This window comes from Pangasianodon hypophthalmus, chromosome 1 (genome assembly GCF_027358585.1).
Source record: "Pangasianodon hypophthalmus isolate fPanHyp1 chromosome 1, fPanHyp1.pri, whole genome shotgun sequence".
NCBI lineage: Eukaryota > Metazoa > Chordata > Actinopteri > Siluriformes > Pangasiidae > Pangasianodon > Pangasianodon hypophthalmus.
The window spans coordinates 16,051,968-16,064,214 of record NC_069710.1 but is presented as its reverse complement, the minus strand read 5'-3'; the positions used below and the strand labels follow the sequence as shown (position 1 = coordinate 16,064,214).

General features: G+C 42.6%; 1 protein-coding gene across 1 annotated transcript in view; it reads right to left on the bottom strand.

The window, feature by feature from the left end:
* Window positions 1-9,212: 9,212 nt before the first annotated feature.
* foxo6a (forkhead box O6 a) overlaps window positions 9,213-12,247 on the bottom strand; it is a 30,595-nt gene continuing 27,560 nt past the window's right edge. The window contains exon 2 of the mRNA XM_053237242.1: window positions 9,213-11,611. Coding sequence (XP_053093217.1) covers window positions 10,025-11,611 — 1,587 coding nt within the window. The 3' untranslated portion in view covers window positions 9,213-10,024. The remainder of the gene's footprint in view (window positions 11,612-12,247) is intronic.

Here is a 12,247-nt window from a genome sequence, read left to right as displayed (position 1 = left end):
CCATATATTCAACTGCATATACTAAATATTTGTTGAATAAGCAACACAGACCTAGTCTGAAATGATTGTATGAATGTTGTGAAGTGTGTGTGTGTGTGTGTCTCTGTTATAAAGCAGGCCCTGGCAGTATGAAACTTGCTGGTGGGTACAGGCATGCCCCCTGCAGGTTAAATCTGCCCACAAGCAAAGCATCAAACTTTTAGCTCCATGCCTATCAATTATTCACCCAGCTCAGAGAGAGAGAGCGAGCGAGAGAGAGAGAGAGAGAGCAAATTTAGTCCTCCAGACTGGAATGCAGAAAAACCTAGACATCTCCTCCAACAGAATCTCACTTGCTTTCACTCTCTTCTTTAATGAACACTCGCTAGTTTTCTCACAGGCATGATATGGAATGCTGCTGCAGGTCAGAAGTTAAGAACAGCGAGAAAAGATATTTTTCTACTGAAATATGAAAATAATTGACATGTTTCTGAATGACAGCTTCCTTTCCCAAACTGGAGGGCTTCGTCCATTCCTCCATTCCACTGTCACTCTGTACTCACGTAATTGTACCAACTGGAAATCAGTGCTGTGTTAAAACTCCATCATTCCACAGAGGTAAGAGCTGACTTCCCAGTGAAGACAGATGCAAAAAGATACACCCGGAAACACTGCAAATGTTTAATTACCATTATAAAACATTATTCTTAAATGTTATTCATGATCCTCAGGTTAAATATCTCTTCATTTGGACCAAATACCAAATAAAACTGTTTGTTAAAAAATGATGGAAAAAAAACAGCACAAAAATAAAATTATAAATGGATAAGTTATGTGCCCAACAGTTAAGGATACATAATCCAATGCAATTGGCTAAATCATTGTCATTCCTACAAATTTTTGTTCAACTTTACAAAACATTAGTTGCGATGAAAGTAATATGATCTGTTAAGCTGTCTCTTACGTTTTTCTATCTGTAAGAGTCCTTTTGGAACATCAAAGGAAGACTTCAGCCCACATTGCTTGCTCATAACAATTTAGCATGAAAGTGAGTCTGTTTCTCTCAAAGAATAGCCCCATTTTAACTCTTCTACTGGTTGAAAATATTTTTTAATCCAAAGTCCACTGATACAGTCCCCTCTGAAAATATTGGAACAGCAAGGTAAATTCTTTTTTTAGTTATACACTGAAGACTTTGAGTTTGAGACCGAAAGATGAATAAGAAACGACAGATCAAAATTTCAGCTTTCATTTCACAATATTTACAAGCCCACTCAAGGCTCTGGGTTACTAATCAGAATGTTGGGGGTTCAAGCCCCAGCACTGCCAAGTTGCCACTGTTGGACCCTTGAGCAAGGCCCTTAACCCTCTCTGTTCCAGGGGTGCTGTATCATGGCTGACCCTGTGCTCTGATCCCAGCTTCCTAACAAGCTGGGATATATATAAAGAAAAGAAACTCACTGTGCCGTAATGTATATGTGACAAATAAAGGCTGCTTCTGCTTCAATTTTTTTGGTGAGCAAAACTATTGGAACAGATGGTCTTAAAGTATATTCAAGTAAATAACACTTAATTTTTGGTTGCATATCCCTTGCTTGCAAAAACTTCACCAAACTGTTGCATTCATTTGTGATGCTTTTCCAGGCTTGTAGTGCAGCTTCTTTCAGTTGTTGTTAGTTTTGGGGGTTTCTCCCTTCAGTTTCCTCTTCAGGAGGTGAAATGCTACTCAATTGGGTTAAGTCCTGGTGACTGACTTGGTGACTGACTTCCAAAAGATTGGAAGAATTTCTCTGTAAATTGGCAGACAGAATGTTTCTGTAGACTACTGAATTCATTCTGCTGCTACCATCATGATTTACATCATCGATAAAGAATACTAAGCCTTTTCCAGAAACAGCCATGCAAGCCCAAGCCATAACACTACCTCCACCCTGCTTGACCAATGAGCTCACATGTTTTGGATCATGAACAGGTCCTTTTTTTCTCCATACTTTGGCCTTTCCATCACTTTGGTAGAGGTTAATCTTGGTTCCAGAACTTTTGTGGCTCATCTCTGTATTTCTTTGCGAATTCCAATCAGGTCTTCTGATTCTTACTGCTGAAGAGCGGTTTGCATCTTCCTGTATGGCCTCTATATTTCTGCTCTTAAAGTCTTCTTTGAAAAGTGGATTGTGATACCTTCAACCCTGCCTTGGGGTTGTTGGTGATGTCACTGACTCTTGTTTTTGGGTTTTTCTTCACAGCTCTCACAACATTTCTGTCATCAACTGCTATTGTTTTTGAACAGGCCAACCTGTTCAATGTCTGATGTGGTCTCTTTCTTTTTCAGGACATTCCAAATTGTTGTATTGGCTATGCCCAGTGCTTGTGCAATGGTTCTGATTGATTTTCCCTCTTTTCTCAGCTTCAAAATGGCTTGCATTTCTCCCACAGACAGCTCTCTGGTCTTTATGTTGGTTTATCCTTGCAGTCAGCACAAGTGAAACCCAGGGCTCAACCCAAGAGCCCTTCAGAGCTATTGACTGCTTAAACAATCAATCTAACAGGACACACCTGAGCAACAAGAAACACCTTTCAGTCACATGCTCCAATATTTTTGATCACTTGAAAAATGGGTGGGTTCAAACAAAAGGTGCCATGTTCTAAGTTGCTTAACACATCTAGATGTAAATATCAGGAAATGAAAGCTGAAATTCTGATCTATTGTTTCAAATTCATCTTTTGATCTCAAACCCATATGTCCTCAGTGTATAGCAAAAAAAAATGAATTGGCCTTGCCATTCCAATACTTTCAGTGGGAACTGTATAATCACCCTGGCATTACTTTGTGAATAACTTGAAACAAATTTAAATATTCTGTTTCATTTGTTCTCAGCCATAATATCTAATGCAGAAGTGATCCATAATTGGTTAAAAACTGGAGCAGATATATAACTGAAATGAACTGAGGCAGTTTAGACACTGACACTGCAGGAAACTTCTTTTCATTAAAGAGAAGTTTGGATAGTCACTTCCAAATGGCTAACTTACATCCAGTTGTATTGAAAAGCTACATATGTGGCAACTGTTTCTTACCAACAGCTTGGTAAATTTTCTTAAATATTTCAGCTTACCTGTTTCGGTTACTTGTAGCTATCATATTGCCTTGTTAATTAATGCACGGCACAACTGTAACCTTAAAATTAATAAGCATATGACTTCTTCAATGTCTAAAACTTTTAGCATTGATAAAACTAATATAAAACAAAATCCACTTAGTTGCCTAAAGGTTTTTATGCAACAGTCCTTCCACTTCCTCTCCACCACCTTTACTGCCAAATTATAAGTATTAGAGTAAGAAGAATTCCCAGAATGAGTTCAGATTCAAGAATCAAGAATTAGCAAGAATTAGGCAAAAACAGGGATGTGGAGGGGGTGAGAAGAGAAGAGAAGAGAAGAGAAGAGGAAACAGAAGAAGAGAGTACAGCTGGAAGACACATCTGGCTGGGTGCAGTATTCCTCAGGGGCTCATTTACCAGTACAGATTGTCTCTGCTCTCATGCTGCTAAGGGCCAAAGAGGGTCCTGGTGGTCCTTGCTGAGAACACAGGACACCCTGAAGCATGACACTAAAGTCAGGAAATGTTCCGCCCAGTCCACTCTTGGGGTACAAATAGTGGATGGAGTCATCCCACTACAACCACACCAAGAGATAATATACATTTACTCTCCTAAGCAGCTCAAAAAAGCAGCAATGACCTATGGCTTTAACCTCTCCTGTTGAGTCAGCTGGCATCAAGGTTAAGGCAGAATCATGACTCTTCCTACCTAGCTCCTCCAGGTGACCTTCAAAACGGAAAGGTAACTGCATACACTATTACACCTATTTCCCTCCCTAAGCAATTACAGTAGGAAAAGAGGCACCAGGTCTCTATGGTGAGGGTTGGAGTGTGTGTGTGTGTGTGTAATGGTCCATCTTTTACTGTACAGCCCTCCCTCCTATCATCACTGAGGGACTGAGCACAGGTCAGTGAGGTGGCTAAATTGAGCCTGTGAATGACAGAGAACAGTTCTTAGTGAAGAATTAGTTCTTTATAGGCAGGAAGGGAAGTAAGAGTCTTGGAGAAGGGGCCAGGAGTGGCAGAAGCACTGATGCCTCCAGCGATGAGTGAGAAATTAATTAAGACTGGAAATGGTGGCAGTAGTGGAGAAATGGAGCCTGCCTCTGGGAAAGCCCCCCTCTTTCAACACTATTAATGCCATTATCATCATCTCATTCTCTCCATCCTTGAGTCAGAGTAGCTTCCCTCCCTCCTGTCCTTCTTTCTCTCTCTCTCTTTCTCTCTGTCTCTCTCTTTCTTCTATTACCTGCCTGCTTGGCAGTGGTGTTGTGTGAAAGCCTAATGAGATGTCTATCACCTGAGTCTAGACTGACTCTCTCGGCCCCTGCCAGTCGCAGCAGAGGAGTGCAGTAGTGCTTTGAGAATTACAAAGAGTACCAGCTGAAGCACAGCAAGCTAGGCCATGTACCTATGTATGCATGTGATAGATGTTCAGCAAGAATACACGTATGTAGGTACCCTTGTTGGAGGAATGTGTGAAAGTGTGTGAATCCAGCATTTAAGCACACACACAGTTATGATGAATTGCCAGTACCCTCCCCAAAGACACAAGATCTCATCTCATATCTCATCCCAACTCGCTTCTCTCACTCTCTCTCTTTCTCTCTCTCTCTCTCTCTCTCTCTCTCCCTTTCCCTCCATCCCTGCAGTCAGGTTGAATACCCAACAGGACATTTTAAAACCACTGACATAGCTAAAAATCATGTCTGTGCTTTCCTTCTTTCAGAGATCTTCAGAATCATACTTTGCTTACATCTCCTCTATCTGTGTAGGAATTAAGCTATGGCTTAGGTAAATAGCAACAGAAATCAGAAATTGATGCATAGACTGTAAGACAAGCCTGGTGTTAATCTAAGCCATGTTATAGTTTTGCAGGCTCCACTGGATCACTCGTTCTTTTAATCAGCCACCGTCTTCTGAGGTTTCTTCAGCACTCATCTGCTTCTCTGAGTGTGTATGTACTGTGAAATGATTAACATGCTAGTCTGAAGAAAAAGACAGATCAGGGAGAGAGCAGAGCAGCGAGAGAGAGAGAGAGACAGAGAGAGAGAGAGAGAGAGAGAGAGAGATTGTTAGCAAACAGTGTGAGTTGCTGGTGAAGTTGCAGGGGTGAATGAGAGGGAATACACTCCCTTCTCTGTATGTGTAAAGGGCCATTGGTTCCAAGTGACAGGCTTGCTGAGGGTCAGGGTAGACTGCACTCTGGATAATGGACCTCAGTCACACACACTGGCAACCCACACACTCACACTCACCATTCCAGACCTCATTAGCCATACCACCACTGCCTGTGTTCAGACACACACACATATATAAAGAAATCACAAACTCTCTCTCTCCCTCTCTCTCTCTCTGACACACACATAGAGAGACGCAAACACACACACACACAAAGAAATCACAAACTCTGTCTCTTTCTCTCTCTGACACACACACACACACACACTTTTGAGTTCCTTTCCCTGTGAGAACCTTTCCTTGTGGGGACTAGCCAAATGCCCCCTTACTTACCCTAAATGTCAAATATCTAATATGCAGATATTTGGTCTGCACTAACATATAAAAACATGCCCACACACATACAAACACTACCATGTCTATAAAACACAGTCTACCTTGATATATTTACTTTCTACAGTCCAACACTTCAGACCTCATCTTTCTCCTCTCTTTTAGTTTTATTAGAGTAATATTCTGTCTGGTGTATTCTGCATTCTAGGATCAGTTTTGTTATCATGCTCATCGAAACCAGTGCCTTTACTCTTCCACCCATCCTCCAACTGCTTACCAAGTAAAGCAGGAATAAGAGGCTGTTCTAGGTGGCTGACTTCTGATCTGCTACCTTTATTTTCCCCTTGGATAGTCATACTACCTACAGTGTATTATCCAAAAAAGGGTACATATACATGTCTATTACATCTGGCTAAAATGTGTTCAGGCCACATTTACACTTGTGTGTTTCATGTGTCATGTGTATCAGGAGTATATTTGAAAGATTATCCACGTAAAAGACAAAGTGTAAATGCACCCAATATGCATTTGAAGCAGATTTCATTCTGATCACTCCAACCGCTTCAGGAGGTCTGAGGTGCATCTTAGCCATGTTATATGAGTGTAAGTGTATCTATCTCTCCAAGTCACATTTGACAACCAAAACTCCTCCTAACAGTCACACACATGCTTCATCAAGTTGGAGTATGTTAGAATGTTACTGAGATTAAAAATGACATGACAATCACTGTCACTTATTCTTAAATAACAAAAAAAAAGGAGCATGTATGTTTGAATGTAATCAGTTTTTTTTTATGTGTAATACAGCAGATTTCAGTCTGCCAGAGCAGAGATGCAAGTGTAAATGCATGTAGAGAAAATATTATTATCAGAATCCAAGCCAAATTCAAAATGCATAAAATGACCAGGTGTAAACGGGCTGTCAGACTTCATTGGAGGCTGGTTGTTTCATGCATCTTGAATATAAGGAATATATCTGGATAGGGATGCTTAGACTCCAGATGTATGAAATGACCAGGGGTAAACTGAGTCTGAGATGCCATTCCTTCCTTCCCAATGGCTATGCTTGTATTTGCTCTGTTATATCTTCTATGATCTGGTATGTTTTTGAGCTCTTGCCTTTAGCCTCACTCACTAATGACTCTTTACTATCAGTAAGTAATTAAAAGTGCCAGTCAGACTGCTGTGAATTAAGCAGCCTGTATGTGCATGTGTTAGTCAGACAGATTCGTGGCCTAACGTGCGATCTTGAGATTAAAGACTCCAGAGTGAAGCAGGGAGGAATGAGGAAGAGATTAAGGGGGGATTGTGAACATGAGAGCAACACCAAACAGCATTAGTGACATGTTCTCACCTTGTCTCACCACTGATCTGCTGTGTGAAGATAGCACACTCTGATATGATGCCTATTTCATCATATCAGCCAACATTTAACAGTAAGTAAAAGAACATTCCACTCAGCTTATCCAGTTAAGTTAATGATCTTTGACATCTACTGGCTCTATTGCTGACAGCCATATGTTAGATAGGCGGGAATGCAAACTCATGTAATATCACGTACATGTTAATATCTCTTGACATTGCAGTCTAAAAGAACCTCTAATTGATAAACCTGGAGGATGACTATCCATGGAGAGTCAGACATGGTTCTTGTGTGCTTCTCTTCTACTTATTGTTTCCTTACAATCCTGTGTCTTTGTATTCATCTCCACACTTTTGCTCGCTCACTCATTCTCTCTCTCTCTCTCTGACTCTCTCTCCCCAGTGAGGTACTGCCGAAGTTGAGTCAATTAAAAGCGTGCATCTCCGCCGGAGTGGGAGGAGGGAGACTCCCTAGGGGGCAGACAGTATGGCTGTGCAGAGAAGCACTCTCCCTCTGTGAAAACGCCTCAGATGGGACTATGACAGCTGTGACCAACCTACAGCTTCAGAGGCGATAACAAGCCTTATTAGACTCTTAGACTCTCACCTCCATCCTACCCATACCCCCACCTACCCACACCGGTACACAATACAACCTGTACCATATAATGCAGACCTAATTTTCAACATTCTGCTGTTCATCTGTGAACCAGCATGCAGAGCTGCATGTACAGTCTACTTGCATTGTAACATTATTCCTTAATTTGCATTTAGTATCCTTATGCAGATTATGTACTAACCTTCTTCTATATCTTCCTCTATAATGTTTTAGTGTTTAAAAATACATTTGCACTATACACTATACAGCCATTTTTGAATGGGTCAAAAATATAAGCTTCACCATAACATCTGCTGTACCAATAACAAAATGTGCAATGACCAGATATAAAATAAAATATAAATCAGATCCCAGGCGTTTACAGAACGTTTAACATTTGATTTCATTTATTTGTCAGTCACCAAATGATGAGATACATTCTCTTAAAAAAGAAACAATGAAAGAGATATCCTTTTTCATCTTTAAAAACTTATAATACAATATTCTCAATATATAGATTTTTATACAAAATAAAAGGTCATGGAACAGTAAAGAAGGAGCGATCATTTAAACACACAAAACGAAGGAAGGAGACACATGTAGTTCGTCCTCACTTCCATACAATAACATTATAAGACTGCTGTTATATATTAAATATTTAATATTAGAGCTTACTATTCTGATATCTGCATTAACACAGCTTCTTTTAAGCATGTCTGATGAGTCAAGGTGGCTGGTACTGCAGTGACAGCTTGCACAAGATTATGGTTAATAGGCAAAGCAGAGAAAGCAGTGAGCAGTCTGACATATCAGAGGAGTGGGGCAAATATTAAATAATGACAACAAAAATTGTACTAAGGATATCCCACTGGGTCATGGATTAGTGTCACAAAAACCGGGCCAGCTGAGTAGCTTTATTTGAGTGCAAGGGTTGATGGAGTAAGTTATCCTTGACCTTTTGCCATAATGACGTGCCCCATTTCCCTCCCGGCTGCTTTATGGAGCGCAGCCATGCTTAAGAAGGAAAGGAGAAAGTTTAGAAGGAGCATGGGGCTGTAGCTATAGAGATCACACACACACACGCACACACACACACACGCACACACAGAAGGAGAGCGGGAAAGAGGAGTCATTATAGAGAGAACGGTTCTTTCACTGACATAGCCACTGCCACAAATCACTGCAAGCCCTTTTCCATTTTCATTTTTTCCATTTTTTTACAACACATAAAATAAGGCAAAATCCTAGGCTATATTAATGTTTACCTGATTTATTTATTTTTGTCTTTTTCATCTCTGATTACTGACATATAAAATCAAAATAATGCTAAAAAATTAAATGTATGTCTATCTCATAGCACCTCAAAATTAAACATCACATGGAGTTACAATACAACACTTCCCATTTTCGTCACGCACAAGAGAGACCAAACTGCCATTATGGGATTCTAACAGTTTCATAAATGAAAATAATAAGAACTAATGCCTTGCTCTTTCTATTACAAATTATTTTCTGTGTGAGTGTGTGTCCTATTCTGGACAAACAGACAGTACTACTGACTCGCTGTGTGCTGGATGACTGTGTTAATCATGCCCATCACTCAACATATGTGAGAGAGGGAAGAAAGGCCTAGTGATGTGGGGGGGGGGGGGGGGGGGGGGGGGTATTCAATCTGCAATAATGATGCATCACTGCAGCATCACTTTGGAGATTAAAAATAAGGACGTTGAATTTCAATCAAGCCGTTAATGGGCCAGTGAAGGATGATGGGCCAGTCTGGGCTGGCAGGGGAGCTGAACCTATCGGTGAGAAAAGAAGGTGAGTGAGTTCTAACATAATCTCTCACTGAGAGAATTAGAGGGAGAGAGGGGGGAGAAAACAGGAATCACTGCCTGCTTGTTTTTATTCCAATAGAAGTGATGTCCAAAAGGTCATTCAGAAATGTAACTATCAGAATTTCCATCCACTTGAAAATTTTGGACTTTTCAATTGGTTTATCATGCAAGCTGAATAACCTCTCTTTGAATAAACAATTCTGTTTAATTTTTATGCATACTGGCCCCATAAGGGTATGAAACATGCCAGCTACAGCTCCTGCCATCCAGGGGCCAACTCACCATTTTGAGGGTAAGAAATGGATTTGTTTTACGCAGTTAAAGTGCTCAAGCATTTAGTTTTGACTGAAGAAGAAGGCAATGTTGGGTAACACAGTTGAGATTGTCATCACGGTTCATTCGGCAAGAGCAAAGAGTTAACATTAAGCAGAAAGAGTCTAACAGAGGGCAATTTCAGAAAAAAAAACAGAGAGATGAGCAGGCAGAGTAAGACAGAACTTAGAAACTGAAACAATGGTTTTTGATCTTGAGTTTTGTCACGCACAGTGCATCTCCCTGGAAAGGAAGCGGTGCGCCCTGCGCTAAGCAGGCCTAAAGGTAGTTTGATCTCTTATAATGTCCACTGGAAAGCATGGCATCTTAGCCAGGCACCCAGCTCTGGTTACTGTGGCTCTGTTGTGGGCCTGTGAGTCCCATGCTCATGCCCATGCCAATTCCAACACCCATCCCCTGCGCCAGAGAGCAGTCAAAATTAAAGTCCATCTCCTCTGTCGAGTCCATCATGTCATGGAGGAGAACTGACTCGACATCACAGTCCAGGCTGCCATGGAAAATGTCCAGATCTAGGTCGGCTGGTAGCCGCTCATGAGGGTAGCCGTGATGGGGGTGGTGGTACCCTTGGTAACCACTGCCTCCTCCCCCCATTCCCTGAGCTTGATGGTATGGTCCATCAGCCATTGCCTGCTGGTGTGGGCCTGGGTACGTGGCACTGTAGCGGGGGTGAGGGTGTGGTGCAGTAGCTAGATGGCAAGAGTCCTGAGAGATGCCCTGCATGCCAGCAGGGTTTGGGGGCAGTGTGGTTGAGGCAGGAAGGTGTGCATGGGCTGGAGGACTGTACAGGTATGGAGCTTTATGGCTGTATGACTGCATGTGGCCACTGATGGTGTGAGCATGAACAGCATGGCTTTGAGGCTGATGGTTCTGGCCCAGGCTGTGACTCATGCTGTGATTCATGCTGTGGCTGTGAGTGGGGTTGTTGGCTATGCTTGAACCAGAGCTGTGGCTGTGTGATTGGTTGAGACTGTGGGTGCTGTTGTGGCTGTGAGCAGGGTTATGATCATGTGCGCTATTGTGGGTGTGCCCAGAGTTATGGCTATGACAGTTGCCTACCCTACTGCTGGAAGGAACCATCATGGGCTCATGCTCCTGGCCAAGTATCATGTCCTTAGCACAGTACTGTGACCCTCCACTAAGTAGACTCAGAGTGTTTGTGCCTGAGTAAGTCTGTATGTTGCCAGAAAAGCTGGAGGCCTTGTTTTCCTGGATGGTCTGCAATGGTGTTTGGTGGCACAGCATACCCATGCCTGCTTGTCCATAGGCTGGGCTATTGTAGGAGCCCTGAACTTTTGACCCACTGCTGTAGTGGTAGGGAGGGCGCTTGTGGCATGGGGGCTGTTGGTGGTGGTAACCTTCTTCCAAGCTGATGGCTCCGGTGAGGTCCGCTAGCTGTGGCAGTTCCACAGGTGGGCAATGAGCCACAGGTGAGCGAGTGCTGGAGGGACTGGGGTAGATGTGAGGGGAAGTGGAGCAGGACAACCTACCCTCCTCTGGGTTTTCTAACTCCTCCTCTGCCATAATGGGTGACAGACTCAGTGTGGAGGCTGCAGAGCTAGTCCGAGAGTGGAGCTCAGTCCATGCCTCAAACTCCTCCCCAACACCTGTTGCTCCTGTGACAGGCTTCCCTGTTGGACTAGTCTGCTCTGGGGAGCCATGAAATCCCTGCCCCACTGTGCCCACCACTGCTCTACCTAGCACCTTCTTGCGGTTAACACGGCCTTTGCATTTCAGGTACTTGGTGCCGTTGTCCATGGAGACTGCCCGTCGTCGGGGAGCTTTCCCAGCCTTACTCCCTTCAGGGTTCAGCATCCACCAGGAGCTCTTCCCCGTGCCTTCATTCTGCACCCGGATGAAGCGGGTGTGGAGTGACAGATTGTGGCGTATGGAGTTCTGTATGTGAAAAGAGAAAAAAAGACAGGACAGACTATTATCTTAAAGGAAATATTATGATTTTTCACTCATTCTAAACATGAGTAATTTCATAGAATCAGCCATCCTGCAAAGGCTTCATAGCTCAGTTTCTTTGTAGTGCAGCTATTGATGACTGGCTGACGTATTCTTTTTATTGACTGTGTTTTGTCTGTGACTAGGGGATTCCTCCCTCAGACTGGTGTGGATGTCAGCTAATCCATGGTTCAGTGTGCTTAGCTTGGGTTGTGTTTGAAGCCTGTGCCAGCCTGGCCCATCGCCAGCCTCCTCTCCTAGTCTGAGAAAGGAAACATGTTGAGTTGAGCCAGTGGTGAATTCAAATAATAAAGTCAGACAAATCTGCCTCTAACCTATATTTTGCCCCAGAGAGGCTTCTCGCTCCCTCACATTCAAGTGACTACATTCTATTTCATTAATTCTTTATCCAGAGCCAAATCAATTTAAAGAAATGCACATGCTGACAAGTCACTTTCCCAAGTCCAAGTCAGGTCTCAAGTCTCTGAGCTGAAGTTTGAGTCAAGTCTCCTGTCTTTAGTCTTGCACTCAAATTGTTAGCTGTAGGTTGCACAAGTAAAACACTGCTCTACTATATCTAGG